The following is a 21,083-nucleotide window of genomic DNA, read 5'->3' as shown; positions in this document are numbered from 1 at the left end:
GTGGCTGTGCCTAGCAGCCAGAGTCCTGAAGGCACATATGGTTTTGTTGGACTGCAGCCAATGCATTGCAAGGCTCATAACAGGAGCTTGATTAGTCTAGTAAAAAGATTTTGATTATAACCTGTACTGATAAGTTATGTTCAGGAACAAAGTTCATCTTGTGTATACAATGAATGAAGTCCAAAGCTAAAGATGAGTGTTATCAGCCTCTTGAAAACTCTTACTCCTAGTTATCTATCAGTTTGGCTCATTTTCCTCCAAGGAATATTGACTTTTTTCCAAGCTTGAGTGCTGCTGTTAAACTACTTCGTAGAGAATTACTCCAATCTTGAATTTCTGCTAAGCAAAAGATAGATATTTCAGTGGGAGAGGGAATTGTTCTTTAGGTCTTAAAGCAAATAAATGGATAAATCACATACTTGTGTGTATGGTGTAGAATTAACCTTGCCAATTTAGAAAGAGCTATGAAGTTGTTCAGTGAACTCCTTTTTTCTCCTGTGTCTTCTTCAGGTATTCGTTACAGTTTGGATGTTAGTGTGGATGAAGTGAAAGCCTTAGCATCTCTAATGACATACAAATGTGCTGTGGTTGGTAAGTGATAATTTTTCAAGAAAGGATGTAATCTTTTATTCCAATCAGTATTCACAGAAATAACATCTAAGTGATTAAATTAAGTTTTAGATCCAAAGCTCTGATTAAAATCTGTAGCAAGATGGGAAGAATGTATAGTGACCAAAATAATACTGTAGATACTTGAATAAAAGTTGCATTTTCATTTGAATAGTCCAAATTCTACTAGCTACCTCCTCCCTTAAAAGTATAACATCCTGGACTCAAATTAAAACAGGACAAACTTGAATTAGGAGGGGGCTAATTTTAGGGGGCACAGGTAGAGGCTGTAAAGGATTCAGGCAGGGGAGCTGTAGAGAGAGGAGGATAAAATTCCTTTATGGGTTATAAAGAAGTATAATTCATATATGGCTGCCAAATTGTAGGGGAGTTTGGAGTGAATCTGCACATTATGTTTATGAAAATAAAATACTTTCTTAATGTATATAGAGTCACTTCACTTAAAACTTAAAGTACAATTTGAGTTAAACCAGTAAAATAGGAACTAAAAAATGTGTTGTTTCTACAAGTGCCAAGTAAAAGGGCTTGAAGCATAGATGATATGTCATGAACTTTGGAGTTTCAAAGACCCTTTTTCCAGCTGACCTTGAATGATTACCTATTTTCATAGGAGAACCTGGATCAGATTATAGTTTGTGAAGCCCTAAATGAGACAAAACCAAATTCACTGCTAAAATCAACAATATAATTACTCACACATTACTGATCTGTACTGCATTTACTGTTGAAAAAATAAAATTATTTTCCTTTGCATTCTTATAGATGTGCCATTTGGTGGGGCAAAGGCTGGTGTCAAGATCAATCCCAAGAACTACACAGTAAGCTTAATAGATAATTTGGTAATCTGCAGTACTGAAGCCAGCCAGTTAAAAAAAAAACAAACACTTCTAAGGGCATTATTGACCACTTATAAAACTTCCTGCCACTTCTGCCTCTGTGAAGGCTTAATTTAGCTTGTGCATGCAATAGGTAGGAAAAGAATTGTTAAAAGTTCTGTATTTGAGGTGGTATACTTCAAGTATTTATTACTTTTTTCTTAAAGTCAGTAGACGACAAATAATTTGGAGCCTGATTTTTTTGAAGTTGATACTGTTAAGAAAGGCTGAAATTAAATTACTCCTAGAAAAAAAGTGTGGGTTTATTCATTTTGACAAATAGTTTTATGCTCTATTAAACCTTTCTACGCAGTGTTCCAGTGTGAATAACAACTAACTTGGCTTATAAAAACTTTACTGCAGGCTTGCCTCCTTGCCCTAATTATAATAACTCATACAGAATACTCATACTAGAATAGCTATCAGATATTATAAGCTTGAAGCTCCTGTAAGGATTTGTATGAAGTAGTTGGGCTGCGTTGATTACACAACTGACAAGCCAGCTATTGCTGTTACAGGTTATAAATCTCTCACAGAGGATATCAGATTTGTTTGATGGAAATCTCTGCTGCAAGCACAGGTGGTTCCTCCTGTGCCACACTCAGGACTTGTGGATCAGACTGTACAGAAAGCAAGCTGATTGTTTCCTTGTGCTGCCTGAATACCAAGGGTCTGTTAGGGAGTGGCCAATAAATGTTATGAATATATGAACCATACTTTATTCTAGAAGAGAAGGGTGTCTGTTTATGCTTGGGCATAAGTTCTAGCAAATAATCATAAACACTAATGTTTTCTTGTGGTATTTATTGCATCTCCTCTGTAGGACAATGAATTGGAGAAGATCACAAGGAGGTTTACCATGGAACTGGCAAAAAAGGGCTTTATTGGTATGTTGTGCAATTTTACTATTAAAAATTCAGAAGCTGATTTATTGTGCATTGGCAGTGTCTGCTAGAGAGTATACTTAACCATATTTTTGAGAGCTGTCAATAATTTGCTTATAGACCTTTCACCAAAGAGCCACAGAGTTGAGTCATTGCACCTTTGTGCATTTTAAAGGGAACTATCATAACTTTTTTCTGATGTCTGTTCTGCTATGAAAGGCCACAGAAGCTGAGCTCACAGGATCCAAAATGAATCACATTTACCTCTTAGAGGTAGATTATAAAATTGTGACCGAGTTTGTTGCAATTTTAATATCTAATATCGAACTGTTCACTGTTACTGTTTCCTGTAGCCTCAGTTGAGGCTTTTGGCAAATATCTGAGGAAACGGAGGAAGGAAATAAAAGATCCACCCCAGAGAAAGTTGATGGGTTGAGCCATGGCAACCACAGGCTGCAAGCGAAGCACAGGCACCTGTTGTAGCAGAACCTCAGCTTCTGGTATTTTAGTAGGTGTTTCATTCAAGCCCTTAACCTCAAGTTGTTCTGATAGCTTACTGTCTGGATTTCCTATCTAGAAGTCTCCTCTGGAGAAAGCCAAATGTTACTAGCTTGACTTGTAATTAAATGGAGGATCTTTACATGGAGGAGGTTCTTATTCAGAGAAATAATGAGGCATGGAGCTGGTTAAAAGGTCTGTCCTGTATTCCTGATGTTCAACTGCCCCTGGGAATGTATATCCATTCGAGTTTTCTTTCTCTTCAGCCCATGTTTGTCTCTGCTCTTCTAGCTGGAGTGTTACTCATCTAAATTAAGCTGCTGTGTAAATACACTTATGGATGTTCCATGTGACTAGGGTAATACTATACACTATGCCAGCTATAATGATTGTTAGTTCAGTGGCAATTAAAACGGTTTGATTAACTTGGCCTTCCTTTTTGTCTCTATGGTTGGTGCTATGCTGCTTCATAAACCTCTTAAAAATACTTGGGGAAAAAAAAATGATAGAGGCAGAGTTGCATTTAAAATCTTGCTGAGCGAGTCCCTCTGATCTTAAATACTTGGGCAAATAGTGTTTTTAGGTACCTGGGGGGTGGGGGGAAGAAGAATTTGTTTTTATTACAACAGGTATATGAAAGTTCTTTCTAAGGTTTGTTTCATCAGGAAAGATGTAATGTCTCTTTCTTAAAGTGAGTGGTGAAATGTGTGTGCGACAGCACAGTGAGTAAGAACAGCCTATCTTAAATGTTTAAACTCAACCAAGAAAAAAAGGAATGGCTTGTGTGAAAGACTGCTGGTTTTGACAGTATTATACAAATGCATGATACATCATCTAAAAAGGAATTGAGTCCAGAAGAATCCATTGCTTGCATAATAAACTGCAGGTTAAACAGGAAAGGAGTTCTTCTCTGCCAAGGCCTGTGTACTTCACAGGGGAATAATGGTTGAAGATAACTTTTTGTGTTTGATCCTTAAAACCTGTTTTCATTGTTGCCAACAGGACCTGGTGTTGATGTGCCTGCTCCTGATATGAGCACAGGGGAGAGGGAGATGTCCTGGATTGCTGACACCTATGCCAGTACCATAGGACACTACGTAAGTTTTGAGCAGAGGCTTCAAAGTAAAAAAAGCTTTCTTGGTCTTTGCAGAAATCCTTTTGTCTAGAAATTTATTATCATGCTGCTTCATCATACAATTGTATTTCATTATGTGAATCTAAATATACTCTTGCAAACTGTAACAACTTAATTGGTGTGAGGTTTTTAAGGTACAGTTAAGGAAAAATAGCTCTAAGGCTAATGTTTTTTACTAGGCTTGATTTAAGTTTGATACAATACTGATTGCAGCTGTTTAGCAAAAAGAAAATGCACTGTTTTTAAAGGTCCCATATGCAGCCTAAAATAGATTTATATTTCTATTTCCCTCTGTTTTCATTAGTACTGTAATATCCTAATTTAAACTTGTTAAAAAATTAGTCATAATAGTTGTTATAAAGTACTGAAATAATTCTATTTCAGACTAATGCATTTACAAATTTTATTAAATGCTTGTGGTTTTGTGCATTCAAGAGACTATGTTAATTAAGTTTGCACTGTTGGTATAACCTGTAAAAGTATTAAGGTTCTTTGTGATCCCCTGAAAGTAACAAGTAATCAGTGTAGACTTCAGATTCTCCAAAATGTAAAGCACAAGGACACTGATATAATTTATTGCCCACAAGGCAATAAAAAATTTACAGTTTTAAAAAATTAGTTTATAGCCCTTAATGTGGTCGTTGTACTTAAGTTGCTGGGGTCAAGTGTACCTGTTTCAGCTGTACCAGAGACATGAGTGTTCACCAAACACTTCTGTTATGTACTTCTGGCAGGTTGGACAAAAGAAAAATGTGTTTTGAGAACTTATTTCTTACAGCTTTACTGTCTGTGCTAGCCAAATTTTCCAGCTTCTTTCAAACATTGTTTCTGCTACTCCAGCAGGTCATATTTTGCTAAGGAATCTTGCCATAGCTTTTGTTTTCATGTGTTACTGTGCTAAGCTATTGCATGTTTGCCTATCCTAGCTCCTCTTGAGTTGCAAAGACTCCTTTCACTTTCTACAGGCCCTCCCAATAGTTTCTCAGAAATACAGCAGGATGTACACCCCCAGTAATGAGACATGAGAGCCACCCAACACGTACTTCCCGCTGGCATGTCTGCTCAAGACGTGTCTGGCTTTCCTGAGACAGTCTCCTGGCTGAAAACTTGTGTTGTGCTGTCTGAGGCCTTTAACAATAGGAGGGTGGAGTGACACAGGGTATTCAAGGTCTAAAATATGGTCTTGGGGAGGGGGGAAGAAATAAATGCCAGAGGAATAGGCTGCAACCTGCTGATTAGTTGAGGTAAACCACTTTTACACAGTGCTGTCTGCTAGATGGAGAGACCACTATAAAACAGCACTTGCTTCTTACTACTTGTAAATATTTTAAATAAAACCTTAAACCTGATAAAAAGACAGAATTACGACTTCAAAAAGACTCTAACACATGTAGTGGCAACTTGCTCCCTCAAGTCATAAATTAAAATGCCAGCATTTCAGAAGACTATTGCCTCAAAGTATTTCAAGCTTTAATATTTATCTTGTTGCACTAAAATGCATATTTCACTGTGATACAAGAGCATGGTTATACTATGACTGACACAGAAGGCTCACAGCACATGACTTTGCTTTAAGATTTGCTGCATTTGTTAGTAGTTCACATAGTTATACAGAAGCTTCAGGGGTTTTTTATAGGTGGAAACCTATTTAAAATCACCTAAACAGTGATACAGGTGAAGATTTTTAAATGGCTGAATTTCTTATTCTTTCTTTATTCTATATTCTCAGCTTGCTGTGTAGGCTTACACATCCACATGCTTCTTTGATAAAAGAAAACAAACCAGCAACTACTAGAGGGTAAAAATACAATCTGAATTATGCTACAACAGCTTTTTATTCCTAGACCCTCTCTGCACAGCAGTATCTTTTTCTTGAAGAATAATAAACCTGAGAGGATTGAGGTGATTTTTTTTCTGAAAAGTTAACGAATTTAAATGAAGAGGGGGAAAAAAAAGTTTACTTAATTTTGTTGGGTTGCTTGTTTGTACATGGAAGAGAGAATGGTAGTCGTAGTGGAATTTACAAGTTATTCTGGAGAGTGGCCAGGTGTTGAGAAGAAAGAGGAGAACTCTCATGAGGCTGTAAAAAAGTGGAATAATCTATCAAAACCAGTTTGTAGAGGAGAATGTTTCAGTTCTGATCAAGACACCAAGGACAAAAATAAAGGTGGTTAAGGAATATGAAATATATAGAAGTGACCATGGGGGAAGGAGGGAACCAGGAGCAGAAAATGACCATGGAACAGAATTGAAACTAACCATAATTCAGAAAACAGATGGAAGCTATGCCAGGGATACATTCAGTGGAGTGGAAAGAGAACTCTTCAGTCAGAGTCATCTGTCTGAGAAATCTACAGACCTGATGAGTCAGTGTGGTTGCACACAGATGCATTCAGGGAGCTTGAAGTGGAAAAGGAAAGGCAAATAATGGATATAAACAGATAGAGGAACCCTGCCTGAAACCTAACATTGAGAGCCAGGAGCTGGAGAGACCAGGAAAATGTTACTGCAGTGTGGAAAGGGGTTAAGGAATGAGCAGAAGTTCAGTGTCTGAACTTTGCCAAGTTCCTAGACTATCATTACTGATACACAGTCATGCTAGCCATCAGTCATTTTACAAGCCACAGTCTTTCTTTTTGGACCAAGAGGTGTTAAAGCCACAGTTTTTAGGACTTTGACATCAACTGTGGTTTGTATATGTGACTTTAAGAAGACCTGGGCCTGCCCTCACCTCATGCTCTGTTTTCTCACCAAACCATGCGAGTCTTTAATAACTACCATGTTAACTGTTCCAGAAAATCCATCTTAAGTTAACTTGCTGGATCACTGAATTATATATGGCTGAAGTTTTTGATTAAATTCAACCTTTCCACTCTTCTGTACTTCCTGACACATCCAACTGATTTTTGGGACATGTGAAGGCTTTAATAAATACATTCTTAGGCATGGTGGGAGGCTCTGTCTCTTCAAGTGTTTATAAAACATGCTTCCTCCATTGTAACACATGAGGGATAAAAATGTAGTTTCAACCAGAAACAGAATGAAAACCTAAAAATACATCAAAACACAAGGCCAAGTTCTTCCTAGCAGAAAACCACCACAGATCTTGTTTACAGTTGATATGCCACCAGAGGGAGCATACAGCTTAATGAGAGCAACGAAGCTGTATTTTGGGAAAGTGAATCAGGACTTTTGTGGCAAGCCCGGCATTGCTTTTAAAGAGGAGTTTTCTTTGGCTTTATATGTTAAATCACTATCCTTTTCATTTCCATTATGAATCTACTCATCTCCTGCCATTCTGCCTCCACTTTTGTCTGCTTCTTTGCTTCCTCTCACCAAGCATCTCGCACTCATGCCACAGGCATACAAATGCACTTGGCACAAGTGATGGAGAGGAGGGAACCTCCCGGTGAATATGTGGCTGGTGGAGTAGAAACCCATCCGGCTGCTGGCAGACTCATTTCAGTGGATTCCCTTTCATCCCTACCCTCTCACTTGTGCTGGAGGCCAAGCCATGCCACTGTATGACTGCACTCCCAGGGGGTGGGAGCATGGGAACCAGGAGTGACAGAAGAGGGAGGCCCAAAGAGGGTCTCCTTTGGAAGACGTTTTTTCAAGTTATTAATTTCAGTTTGAAAAATGGACTAAGGTTTTAAATAGTCTATTTTGCAGGAGTGACAGAAGAGGGAGGCCCAAACAGGGTCTCCTTTGGAAGAAGTTTTTTCAAGTTATTAATTCCAGTTTGAAAAATGGACTAGGGTTTTAAATAGTCTATTTTATCTTGGCTAGCTGTCTAGTGTCTGGGAAATTTAATTTTATTAAATTAATCCTTAATTTCACCAAATTAAGGATAGAGTCTTGACTGTATATATTGCTTTTTTGAATAAAAGTAGTAAATACTTATCTAACCTGTCCCATATGACCTTCATACTGTAGATTTTCCTCTGAGATCAAACATCCCTTTATTCTGACAACAGGAAGGTTTTAGGCCTGTATTGTCATTTCAGAATAACTGAATTTAGTATAAAGAATACTAAACACTGTTTAATGATTAAAAATCCCAGTCTAAACATATCTTCACTCTTTAAAAGATTAAAATGTGAACAACAGTGATGGAAATTGTAATAGTGAATTCTGAGAAACATATCCCTCAAAGATTTTTGATTTGTCAAAGGTCTACTTGTTGCTAATAGTGCAAGAGATGTCACCTTAATTAACCAACCACAGACTGAACTTAACATAGACACAACAAAAAACCACACAGCATTAGAGCAAAAAATTACAGCATTATGCAAGGTCCCTGACATCTAATGAAGTACTTCTGGGAAGGTGTTCACACAAAGCGAGGAAGGAAATAATCCTCAGAAACTAAATGTACACAAACGGTACCATGTTCTGGCTCTTAGGATTCCTGTTTTCTCTGAAGTGTACAAAACTTCTTGTTCCAGCTATTCTTTGCTTAATTCCATAGCTCATAAACCCTCTGCTGTTTTACAGGATATTAATGCACATGCATGTGTAACTGGTAAACCCATCAGCCAGGGTGGGATCCATGGACGTATATCTGCAACTGGTCGTGGTCTCTTCCATGGAATTGAAAATTTCATCAATGAAGCATCATATATGAGTATATTAGGAATGACTCCTGGATTTGGAGATAAAACATTTGCTGTTCAGGTAATTTTTTTCCTTTGGCTATAGGGAAAAAGTAGTAAACAACTTCCAGTAGAGCCACTTTTAAAAAGGGCTATAGCAATAAATCCTGTTAGGGTTTTACGACTGCCAAGTTAACCTTTACTCTGAAACTTCAGAAACACTTTTCAAGGTGCCCTTTATTTTGGACTGTTTTTTGAAAAACTGAACTTTCAATTGCACTCTACAGGCACGAATCCAAATCGCCAGTCTTTATAAATACAGGCTGCAAAGAACAAAGTGAAATTCTGTTACAGGGTTTCTTTAAACTAAGGCTTTGCACACTTTTCAGGGAGCTGTGACACTGTTTTTGCTGACACAAAATTTATTGCACTGTTTTGCAATAAAAAATTTTAGCAAGAGAAGGAATTGAGGGTTATGTACAAGAGCAGTTGGAAAAGTAGAAACCAATGCTTTAGTTGTAGGTATCTAAATCCTAAATTTTAAGGGTTGAACATATGTTTTTGGCATTAATAAGGCTTCAAGATTTATGTAGCTGAATTTTGAAGGGGTTTACTCTTCAGTAATACACATTGTCATTCTTAAAATTTCCAAAAAATAATTTGTTCAGCTTTGAACAGCATTTTAAATGGAGGATTTTAGGGACAGCTTTGTTTTGTTGTTTTCAGTACCAATGCACTGGTTATTAAGAAATAGCAGCCTAATTGTAAACTCCTAAGTTGTCCTCTGGTTAACCAGTGGGCTGAAACAAACTGTGCCCTGCATGGATCCAGCAGCACACTCATCTCCCTGTGCTTCAGGATTTTCATGCCTGGCAGAGTGCTGACCCACAGGCACTGGAGCATAACCTAGACTCAAAACGTGGCTTTAAGAATCACTGAAGATTTTCTTAGGAAAATGAGGATACAGCATTGCAGAGACCTAATGCATAACAAACTGTTGTATCCAAGCTTGCTTCTAATCTATATCAACAAAGATCCTAAGTGTAACTTGAGCTATGTTATACAGGAGTTTAATATTCACCTGCATGGATCCAGCAGCACACTCATCTCCCTGTGCTTCAGGATTTTCATGCCTGGCAGAGTGCTGACCCACAGGCACTGGAGCATAACCTAGACTCAAAACGTGGCTTTAAGAATCACTGAAGATTTTCTTAGGAAAATGAGGATACAGCATTGCAGAGACCTAATGCATAACAAACTGTTGTATCCAAGCTTGCTTCTAATATGTCAACAAAGATCCTAAATATAATTTGAGCTGTGTTATACTAATATTCAGCTTTTTTTCCAGCATAGAATCTTAATACAAACTTTTGACGTGGATCATGTGACCTTTTGGTGTGCTGTTTGTGTTCCTTGACTTCCAGAACGTTGAGTGATGGCCTGGAATTTGGTTTTCTACATCTGCAAGGATGTAAAACATACTAATGAAAGGCGAGGTTGCCTAAATTTACAGCTAGGCATTCTGTTTTGTACAGGGCCACTTCAGAAATGTAGTAGAAATTATGTAGCTTCCTCCTGGTTTATGTGTTTTAATGTGAAGAATTAATTATATTCTTGTTTAGTGCTTTCCTTGTGGAATGGTTTTACACTTGTAAGCCTTCCTTAGCCAAATTAAATGAGAGTATTTCTTGGCCTGCAAACGTTAGTCAAACCTTTGAATAGCCATACAAAAATCCATGAACCCCTTTCAGACACTGCCCGTTATAAAATAGGTACACATCATGTCTCTGTGCTGATAAACATAATAGTTTTGACATTTCCACAGCAGCATTGATACTTCCCTTCTTCCAGTACATAAAAAACTTAGCCCAGCTGCATGTTGCTGGCTATGATACACAATTTCTGCAGTGGTGTTTGAGCTGGAATAGAATACACATAGACTTAATCTTTCCTATACACATCATCAAATGCCAAAATATGCCAATAGATCAAGAACTACTTAAAACTACTCAGAGCTATATAAACCTTAGCAGCAATCATCATTTTAGCTGAAAGATTAACTGCTTTTCCCTTTCTCTTTCTGCCTTTAGGGATTTGGTAACGTGGGCTTGCATTCTATGAGATACTTGCATCGCTTTGGAGCAAAATGCGTTGCTGTGGGAGAATTTAATGGTTCTATCTGGAATCCTGATGGGATTGACCCAAAGGAACTAGAAGATTACAAATTGGTACGAAGCTTAACTGAGCAGGAGGAGTTTCATTTTTTGTTTTACAAGTACATAGGATAGCCATAGACTGGTGTTAATTCGTGATGATTAAATCAACCTGCAATTAAGTACTTACAAATAAGTTCTCCTTAGTACCATCTGCATTCATATTGGGGATATTTTTTTTTTACCCTCAGGCCTGACTCTATGAAAAATTCCCTGCATGTGTGCAGGCTAATTACTTGGGTTTCAGAATTGGAGTTGATTATTACTTTGCCTTTCTTATGACTAAACTAGGAAGGATGACTCAAGGAACCAGGGCATGGAGGTTCCTGACTGAGAATCACAAGCGTATGAACATTTAAGGCTTCAAAGTGCACTTTTGATGCTTTTTTACCTATTGGGTGTTTATGAATAAAATTAAAGCCTGTCTGGCAGTGTGACTTGAATATGTGATTTATAATGAAAACTGGATATGTTTTTTTTATTTCAGTTTCCAAGTGAAGCAGATGTGAGGAGACAGTTCACAGACACTAAAATAAGATCTTCTACTTAGGGTTTCTTAGGGTTTAATTTGTTGTGTCTTCTTTTGCATAAGGAGTATTTGAATGTCATCACCACCCCCTTTCTCAAAGGAATGAAAAAATTCTGTCACTAAACAAAGGCTATCATTGTAGCACTGTATTTAAAATGGTACTTCTGAATCTTGTGTGATGCAGTGTACCTGTGTGTAGCTGACTGGTGTGTCACTTCCGTTTGAAAACTATTACATTTGCTATGTATTTTAAGAGTTGAGAGGAACTTTGCTTAAAAACAATATTCAGAGCCCACGTTGTTATCAGTGCCTTTGGCCAGAGAGCAGTTATGCCTCAGTCATGGGAAGCTTGACTCTTGTCCAAGCTTTGTAGCTTGCTTTTTATGCCTAACCTAAGGAAGGGTACGAATTAGGTTGTGTGCTCTCACCTCTTCTTTCTTTTTTGAAAGTTAGAATGAGGGAACAAAGTAATGTAAATACACACACTAAAACCACCCTGGTTTGTTTTCTTCAAACAGCAACATGGGACAATCATGGGCTTCCCTAAAGCACAGACACTTGAGGGCAGTATTCTGGAAACAGACTGTGACATTCTCATCCCTGCTGCCAGTGAGAAGCAGTTGACTAAGGCCAATGCTCACAAGGTTAAAGCAAAAGTAAGTTGGAGAGTTCAAATTTAAATAAAAAAGAGAGTAGGCCTATTTAAATACTCGTATTCAATAATTAGCATAGACAAAACCAAACATATTCCTCTGAGTTACTCTGCTGTGATTCCTTTCAGATTATTGCTGAGGGTGCCAATGGGCCTACAACTCCTGAAGCTGACAAAATCTTCTTGGAGCGGAATATCATGGTTATACCTGTAAGGCTCTACTACCACCTTTGGTTTTCATTACAGGGGTAATATTTCTGTGAATTGCAGCAAGGCATTATTTTCTGAAGGTTTTTATTAATAGCCATTCATTCCCTGAGAGTGTTTTTTAAAAACTGTTGTATAGGAAATAGGTGTCGGTGTTGCTTAAGATCAGTAGTAATTACTTACAGATCTCACTGCAACTCTAAGTGCCCAAAGATAACTTTTTACATGAAGGCTATATATTTGGAAAAGACAACAGTCCACAACAAGTTCTTAAATCTATAGTTTTGCTTTTTGGAGTACTAGCTGACATTTGCTCAACTAAATAATCCCCTAAGCAAAAGAAGGTGGCCGAGTAAATACACTGACCAGTGTGTTTCTAAGTGTGTCTCTGGGTGATGCTCTAACAGAACTGTGTGTTGTAGATTCTATAGAGTAAATGTTGCCTATAGTGATAATTGGAAAGAACAAGGCCTATGATAATCTCTTCCCAGAGAAAGGGTGTCCTGATCAAGTGATATTGCTAGAAGGAGTGGCTGATCTTCAGCCTTTACTCACTGAGATGGCTTAAGAATGCCCTAACTTTCTTGATTGAAATCTTACACTAAAATAAAAGAAAATTGTCAGTCAAGCACACCTGAACTTCATGTGTTCTAAAGTCAAGTCTTCTTTTAAATCAATAGAAGTAATCCCTGGACTGCTGAAGAGGATGAGTGTTGTAATATAAGAAAACCAACTGAATTATCTTCTGTACTGCGGTTTAACCTAGTACTTTGTGCATCCTACTACTGCTTGCTGTTGCTTGGTACAATGGAAGTATCTCTATCACATGGTCACATTTTAAGACATTTACTGTTTCTGTGCAGGATCTTTACCTGAATGCTGGTGGTGTAACAGTATCCTATTTTGAATGGCTGAAAAACTTGAACCACGTCAGTTACGGACGCTTGACCTTTAAATATGAAAGGGATTCAAACTACCACTTGCTCAGTAAGTGCCCAGTTCTGCTTTTGCTCACTGTTCCATTAATAGGTTGGACTAGCAATATACAACTGTGTTAGAATACAGAACTATTTTAAATTCACTGCAGTTTCCCACAAGTCTATTATTGCTGCATACTGAAGAGTAGGAAGATTTGATACGTTAACTGACTTGCAGCTCTACTGACTGAAGTTAAATACATGCTTTTTTCCCAGTTAGTAATTCATAAAGTGATGCTTCCCTCAGTTTTGTGAAAACACTGAACTCAAGCCAGTTATATGAAAAATCTATTACTTCATAATAAACTTTTCAGTGGTACACTTGGTAATTAAGAAGCATTCAAAGTTCAAACGGGTAGCATTGTTCTGCACATATAACAATAGAGAATTTCTATAAAGAGCAATAAAATAATTGGGACAGGTGCTGTAAAAATCTGCTTATGACCTACAGCTCCATTTGGGATCATTCTGTGCCTCCTGATTTTTGGGCAAGAATACCAATCATGTGGAGAAAGGAACCTTAATGAAGAGTAACTGTTGGATATTGGTCCATTTTAAATTACATTCTGCAGAAAACATGAGAATCTTGGGACAATAGACTTGACAAAACTTAGATCTGAATGGTTTTCTAATATAAGCTTCTCTCATAAATTATAACTGTCAAGGTGTTTCTAAAGTGATGGAGGGTTATGTCAGTTCTACTTTAAATCCCTCTTTTAACTTCCAAGATTGTATTGTCTGAAATACTCTGTGATGTTTAGGAAACCACACTAATGAAACTTCAAGAATTAAGATGAAATAAATAGCAATTCAAAATACCAAAGCACTTCTGGCATCCTAAGGAGAAAAATAAAATTCCACGTGGACTTTTTTCTTAGCTAGTGCATATGCAGAGTGCAATAGGAGATAATTGATTGCTCTAACTTCAAAAAGTTTTTTCTAATGCTGTCTTTCAAATTAGGAATGTTAATCCAGATGGATCTATCAGCTGTATAAGGTTAGCAAAATGGGATTGGAACCCACAGTTGCTTGCCATGTGACTGTACTATAGCAATATTAATAATATTGGAGGCATCCATCTGTGAAAACAGAAAATTTAACATTTTTCCCTTTTCTTAAAAAGCAAAAATAAGATTACTTCCTTTTCCCCCAGTCCCTATAGCCTGCATTTTATGATGAAAGTCCTGGGGTCTGCCCCTCTGTTAGGGAGCATATTCTTTTCCTTGTCAGTTACCTTGCCTATGCTTTTTTTTTATTTTTAGTGTCTGTTCAGGAAAGCTTGGAAAGAAAATTTGGGAAACATGGTGGAACTATTCCAGTTGTGCCTACAGCAGAATTCCAAGATAGGATATCAGTAAGTTGTTGCTGCTGGATTTTTTACAGTTGCTGTAACTATATTCTGATATTATAACTGCAATCTAAGGTTTATCATTGTAGCTATTGTGGAGGTTTTTGCCTCAGGCAAGGCATTAGTACATAGTTAGCCTGCTGGCCAAACAAATGAAGCAATCACATGATCTGAACTGCTTGGGGATACTTGGATATTGTATTTTTCTTTTACTTGAGCCTGTGCAAAATGCCTCCACTACTGTTAACATACTACAGTTTTGTAATGGTTTGAAAACAAACCAGTGAGAGACTCCAAGTCAGAAATACAATTTAATAGGAAAAAATAAAAATAAATGCAATAATACAAAGGAAAACCACAGACAGAGTCAGAATACAACCTGACACTCTGTAGTTAGGGTGGTGGGAGCAGTCCAGATGAAGCAGTGGTCTCGTAGAAAAGATCTGGTAGCTCTTGTCCTCTGGAAATCCAGTGGGTAAGGCCCCCTGTGCTGTCCTGAACCCCAGTTTATATCCAGGTGGGAGCACTTGGCTCCTCCACCTGGGTGGAGCATCTCACAATGGGTTGATACCAGTCTGTGAGTCATGCAGTGGGTCCTTGATGGTCCATTAAACAGAAATAGCTCCTGGGGGGAGCTCTGTATGAGTCTTGGGGGGAGGCATGGATGGGCCCATGGACAGGGAGGAGGACTCCTGCTGGGTGGGAAGGTGTTAACATCTCCCTGACCTCTTTCCTTGTCTGTTATAGCCTGGGGGTGTGAGGTGTGTCCTGGGCAGCTGCTACCCATGATTTTGTTAACAGCCCATGAGCACTGACATAGAGGGTATAGAATACACAGGTTTTGGTTCTACCCACATAAGGATAAACTGGTCCCAGCCCCTGTAACCATGACAAGTTTTAATACAAATGCTTTTTTGTGTTTGTAACTAGTGTTACATTACATGTTACTGTTAATACACTGGAGTTGTTCAGAGCAACAGACTGTCTCCATTGTTGATAAAAACAATGTGAGTTACCTTTTTTTTTTTCACTAAGGAGGATGCAAGGTGCTGTGAAATATGTGATATTTCTGCTGACTTACTTGATAGATAGATTCCATGATTTCTTTGGACCCTAGTTATATGTCTACAGAGCTTTTGTAGTGGGAAATACTGCCTCAAACATTACTGGAATTTCTTTTGGCAATCCTATTGATATAATTTGCCTGGATTTCCAAACAGCTTTCAAGGAGATACCACACCACAGATTGATACACTGTTTGTGTAAGTCTATGATAATATAGACAAGAGCTGGGTGACAAACTGTAGAATGTTCATCAAAGACTGAATTAATGGGTAAAGAAGTGTCAAGTAAAATTCATTGTTATCTAAATATGTAACAGTACATGGTGGGGAAATTTTCCCATGAGATGATAGGTTATAAGCTCATCTATTTGCATTCAAATGGGAGATCTGGAGGTAATGACAAAATACAAGCTTGGAAACCCAGAAGAGGAAGAAAGCAAATCCAGCATTAGAAATTGTTCTGAAGGGAAAAGAATAAGGCTGACTAATTGTTTTGCCAATGACCAGGCCCAACAAAAATGGTACAGCCAGCAGGAAGATGAACCAATACACAGACTGTGTTGTAGACAAGAAGGACATTCCATGAATGATCACTGGGGGGACAAACAGATCAATCAGCTGGGACATAATTGATGCCACCCCCAATGATCTCACAAAGGACGTAACTTGGCCCACAACAGGGGGTACAAACAGAGACCCGAGGCTGCCCACAGCTGGCATGGGAAACAGCCAGAGCAGCAGCTGAACACAGCAGAGAAAGGTGCCCACAGGGCGACTCGCACCCGACCCGCCCGCGTTCACAAAGGTCTGAACAGCCTGGGGCCCAGCTCCAGGAGAGTCAGGAGGTCTGCCCTGAACCAGGCAGCTCTGGGGAGTGCACTCCACAGACAGACACTCCTGACTCCCTGCCAGTGCTCCCAGCTTTTATCCCCCAGCAGAGCCCTGACCTTTGTCAGCTCCCTGCGGGACCCCTGGGGCTCATTTCCCTTCTGGCTCTCCCTGCAGGGCCGGCCGCACCCTGGGGGGAAGCTCTAAGGCAAACTCACCCCTCTGGATGAAGGGCTGTGGGGATCACCCAGATGGCAACCTGAACTCGGGGCTCGGGGTTCAGACCCCAGCATTTCACTAATGGTGCCACAATTCAAATGCAGAGTGTGTCTGCCTTCTGAATATTGTATGCAGATTAGGTCTCTACGTCTTCAAACATTGTAGATGTAGAAAAAGCTCAGTACAAGATCACAAGAATAATCAAAGATAGGGAAACTTCTCGTACATGGAAGTGAGCTAACCTAGGTCCTATTGGCCTGAACTAGGCCTGGGGTGAGACAGTAATCTACAGAACAGGTGAAAATGGATGGGTAAGAGTAGATTGTTCACTGGAAGGAATGGTGACAGAGAACAAGATGCATTCAAACAAAACCAGCAGAATGAAGAACGGGGGATGGTTCCTAGCACAGCAGACAGTTAAGATGTGCAGTACTCTGCCAAGGGAATGTATAGAAACATTAAAGTATGCTTCCTCTGCAAGAAATCACAGCAAGTGCATGTAAACTTGGACAACTGTCAGCTGATAGACTTGAGCCTGATGTAGCCTGATGCTCATTTTCATTAACATTAGGCTAAATGAATAGCATGGTAGGTAGGTTCTGTGGCTTAGAGCAGTTGTGATCTTTTAAACACAAACCATAGAAACTGTCATAGTACTTTCAACATCCAGCCCAATTTGGTATTTGAAGGAAAGGATGTATTTTATGAAGGTCTCAAATTATTGGTAAATTACAGCAATCAGAATGATGGAACATTGGAACCAATACTCTGTCATCCTAAATCATACTATGTTGAATTACTTATTGTCCTGTGTATTTAAATTTTACTGGGAACAAAGTTATTCTGGAATTGCTCAGGACTAATACCATGCTGAATATGTGAATCCTGCCTTGTATCAGCAATAGTGTGGCCAGCAGGAGAAGGGAAGTGATTGCCCCCCTGTACTTGGCACTGCTGAGACTGCACCTCACATATTATGTCCAGTTTTAGGCCCCTCACTACAAGAAAGACAGTGAGGTGCTGGAGCATGTCCAAAGAAGGGCAATGAAGGTGATGAAGGGTCTAGAGCACAAGTCTCCCAAGGAACAAATGAGGGAACTGGGGTTGTTTAGTCTGGAGTGAAGGAGGCTCAGGGGAGATGTCCCTTTCTACAACCACCTGAGAGGAGGTCGGTCTCTTTTCCCAGGTGCTAAGTGATAGGACAAGAAGAAACAGCCTCAAGTTACACTGAGGGGGGTTTAGGTTAGATATTAAGAAAAATTTAGTCACCAAAAGGCTTGTTAGGCACTGGAACAGGCTGCCCAGGGAAGTAGAGTGTGTGAGTGAGATGAGGTGCTTTGAGGCATGGTTTAGTGGTGACCTGGCAGTGCTGAGTTAACAGTTGGACTCAGTAGTCTTAGAGGTCTCTTCCAACCCAAACGATTCTTTGGTTCTATCAACTGGGGATCCGTGCCCTTCCTAAAACCTGACTGTCCTCAAAACAATTGCAAGTAGCTTCTATAGGTTATTGACTCTTGGGAGCTTTTTAGTTCAACATTTACTGTGTGTTCTGAAGCTGGAAAACAGTAGTTACAACATCAATAAAAAATATTAGCAGCATGTATCTAGAAGGTGAGCATACAAAAAAATTCAGTGCTTACCTCTGAGGCTGTAGAATTGAATTGACTGTAATTAGCTCTTCAAGTAACACAGTAAAAGTGATTCAGATACCAGTCATAAGAAGAAAACAAGCAAGCAAACTTGTAATTCTGTGATTCCAACATGTCATTGTCCCTAATACACCACTAGTACCTTTCTGTGCTCTGCATTAACCCCTGACTCTGTTCCCTGTTGCTGTAGGGTGCGTCCGAGAAGGACATCGTCCACTCCGGGCTGGCTTACACAATGGAGCGTTCTGCCCGGGTAAGGATGGCATTGGGAAGTGTCCTCCCTTGCATGACTTTGTGACAGCTTTTGAAGGGCTCATACAGGACTTCTTTGCAATTAAAGGACTAGATAAACAGTTCCTGATAGCGGAAGTCATTGTGAGTAGAGGCATTTCTACTCTCTGCCTCGCTGGCCAACTTTGGGCGTAGTAAATGTTAGAGTAATACATGAAATCAGGAGGTACATACATAAGAGAGCTTTGCTTTTCCATCAGCAGTTTTAGGTTAATCCCTCTATGCAGTAATTTTAATTAATGGGGCAAAGGCTGTTTGAAACATCTTTCCCTTTATCTAAGGTACATGTGGATCCAAGACCTGAAAAGGGACAACACAGTAACCTAGGAGAGATTTTTTTCCCTTTCAAATCTTAGTTGTAAGGGGAATCAAAAAATGTTAGCATTGATCCCCAAAGGACTGGAGCTCTGATACCAATCTAGCAGCTCATTATACTCCTAACTTGTATCCACCAAGCAAAATCTAGTTTGAGACTTGCAGAAATCACATAGAACCTTTTCTGTTTCAGCAAATCATGCGTACAGCCATGAAGTACAACCTGGGTCTGGACCTGAGAACAGCTGCCTACGTCAATGCCATTGAGAAGGTCTTCAAAGTGTACAACGAGGCTGGTCTGACCTTCACATAAACAGACCTTACTGCTCCTTTCTGTATCCCACCCCTCTCGCTGTTCATGTACCCTCTTCTTCAGAAAGCTTATCACAAGTTTACATGTAACCACAAAATCTTCTTTTCTTCTGACATTATAGTGGATTCTATTCTCAATTAGTTTCAATCCAAACTAGTCTTTTTTACAATAAAAAAAAAAAAAATCTATGGATTAGGAAATTGTATACAAGTATGTATCTGAAGATAACAGCTCATCTGCACTTGTGGGGGCCATTCTGGGTATTTTGCCTACAAAACAAAATGGTACATTTTATGTATGAAAGAGTGGTCTTGCCACCCAAGCCACTACTCAGACTTTTAGATCAGATACTGTACTAGGTGAGCACTTTGCTCATTAATACTTCATGCACTTTTGTTTAATGACATAATCTGGGCTTCGGCACTTTGAGTAAGGCCTTGTGTGATCAATGCTGTGGCATTGGCAAAGGAAGAATAGGCCTCCAGCAGGGATTCACTTTGATAGGAGTCTAATTTTTATTTGTAGTAAAGCTTCAGGCCTGATTCTCTTTAGGCAATGGTTTTTTTCTTTAATTGTTCTGCTGTTAAAGGACTGCCTTTTATTGCTTCTTCAGGCTAGCTTGACTATCACCATGAAGTATGTAGAGGTGACAGACTAATATTTTTATAAGCTGAAACTATTGAGCAACTCCAGTTATGTTTTTAATCAAGTACCTACATAACTATCTGACTATAGGTTTTCTTTTTTTAAAAAAAGGGAGAGTCTAAAACTTGGTAAGTAATCATACTTAGGGGTTTTGGAGTTCTTTTTCAATCTTTTCCTTTCAGAGGCTTTCTGAAAATTCTGAAACTGCCTCAGTGAACAACGAAAGTGAAACTGAACCCAGAGATCACTGGCCAAGCTACAGAGGAGCTAGAATGCTGCTATAAACTTAATCCATTGTCTTAACACACACAGCCTTTTTTTTCTGTCATCAGGAGGTCTTGAAAGTTTTGAATATATTAGACAACAAAACAGACCTCAACACAACATTGGATCAAGCACAGTTTTTGAAGTGTAAGGCTTTTGTCTCATGGAGTCCCCTTGAAGTGCCAGATGTTATTTATGTAATGAATATAAATGTTTTTTTTAAAAAATACAACTAGTTCCTCCCAGAAACTCATGCTTTTTTTCTAACTTCTTTGTAACTGCATGACATAAACTGGAGAGAAGAGCAGTTATTAAAAAACTTGACCTTTTCAAACCTACTATGCTGGTGTATTACTGTTTTCTGCAATAGCTTTCTAGTTACAATCAGTCTGTGAATCTTCACAGCACACTTGTTTATTCATTATATGCCTCCTGATAAGATACTGGCTCTGAGGTATCCTAAGGAGCTCAATAATACAGATCTCTTGAACTCACCTGGTAGCAAGATTTTTAAAGTTGGATACATTTAGTAAATCATTTCAGGTCTATACTGTGTCCTCTCTACATTTGTATTACATTCTAGTAGTTAGCATAGAGCAATAAACCTGTGTGATGCATTTAATCAGTGGCTTACTCCATCATATGTGCTGATATCTAGGGTTAGAAAAGTATTACAGATCACCTAAATGTGGGGTGTGTGTCTATACATACACACTAGCATTTGTTGGTTGGTTGTTTTGGGGTTTTTTTTGTGGTTTTTGGTGGTTTTTTTCAAATGAGAATACATTGAGCATGAAAGAATTACTGTGGTCAAGGTGTAGATCTCTAAACACAAGATCTGTATCTTGGATCATATCTTCAGCACTGGTTTTGTATAAACATCAGATAGTAAAGTGAAACTAAGATTTTAAGAATTCAACTCTGACAAATTATAACCTATTTCCACCAAAAC

The 21,083-nt window shown here is 38.8% G+C and overlaps 1 protein-coding gene across 1 annotated transcript; it reads left to right on the top strand.

Annotated features, from left to right (window-relative positions):
* Positions 1–510: 510 nt before the first annotated feature.
* On the top strand, positions 511–20,467 carry LOC103775539 (glutamate dehydrogenase 1, mitochondrial; the record flags this gene model as incomplete). The annotated part of the gene is made up of 12 exons (XM_008942999.1): positions 511–591; positions 1,393–1,448; positions 2,329–2,392; positions 3,890–3,984; positions 8,520–8,699; positions 10,708–10,845; positions 11,878–12,015; positions 12,141–12,221; positions 13,082–13,205; positions 14,458–14,549; positions 18,494–18,556; positions 19,103–20,467. Coding segments are annotated over 12 exons (1,232 nt in total), but the record flags the coding sequence as incomplete, so codon positions are not given.
* Positions 20,468–21,083: the final 616 nt, after the last annotated feature.

The sequence above is a fragment of the Merops nubicus genome, unplaced genomic scaffold (genome assembly GCF_000691845.1).
Source record: "Merops nubicus isolate BGI_N331 unplaced genomic scaffold, ASM69184v1 scaffold12186, whole genome shotgun sequence".
NCBI classification, from domain to species: Eukaryota; Metazoa; Chordata; class Aves; order Coraciiformes; family Meropidae; genus Merops; species Merops nubicus.
Note: the sequence above shows the minus strand (reverse complement) of the source record. Positions and strands in the feature narration are given on the sequence as shown.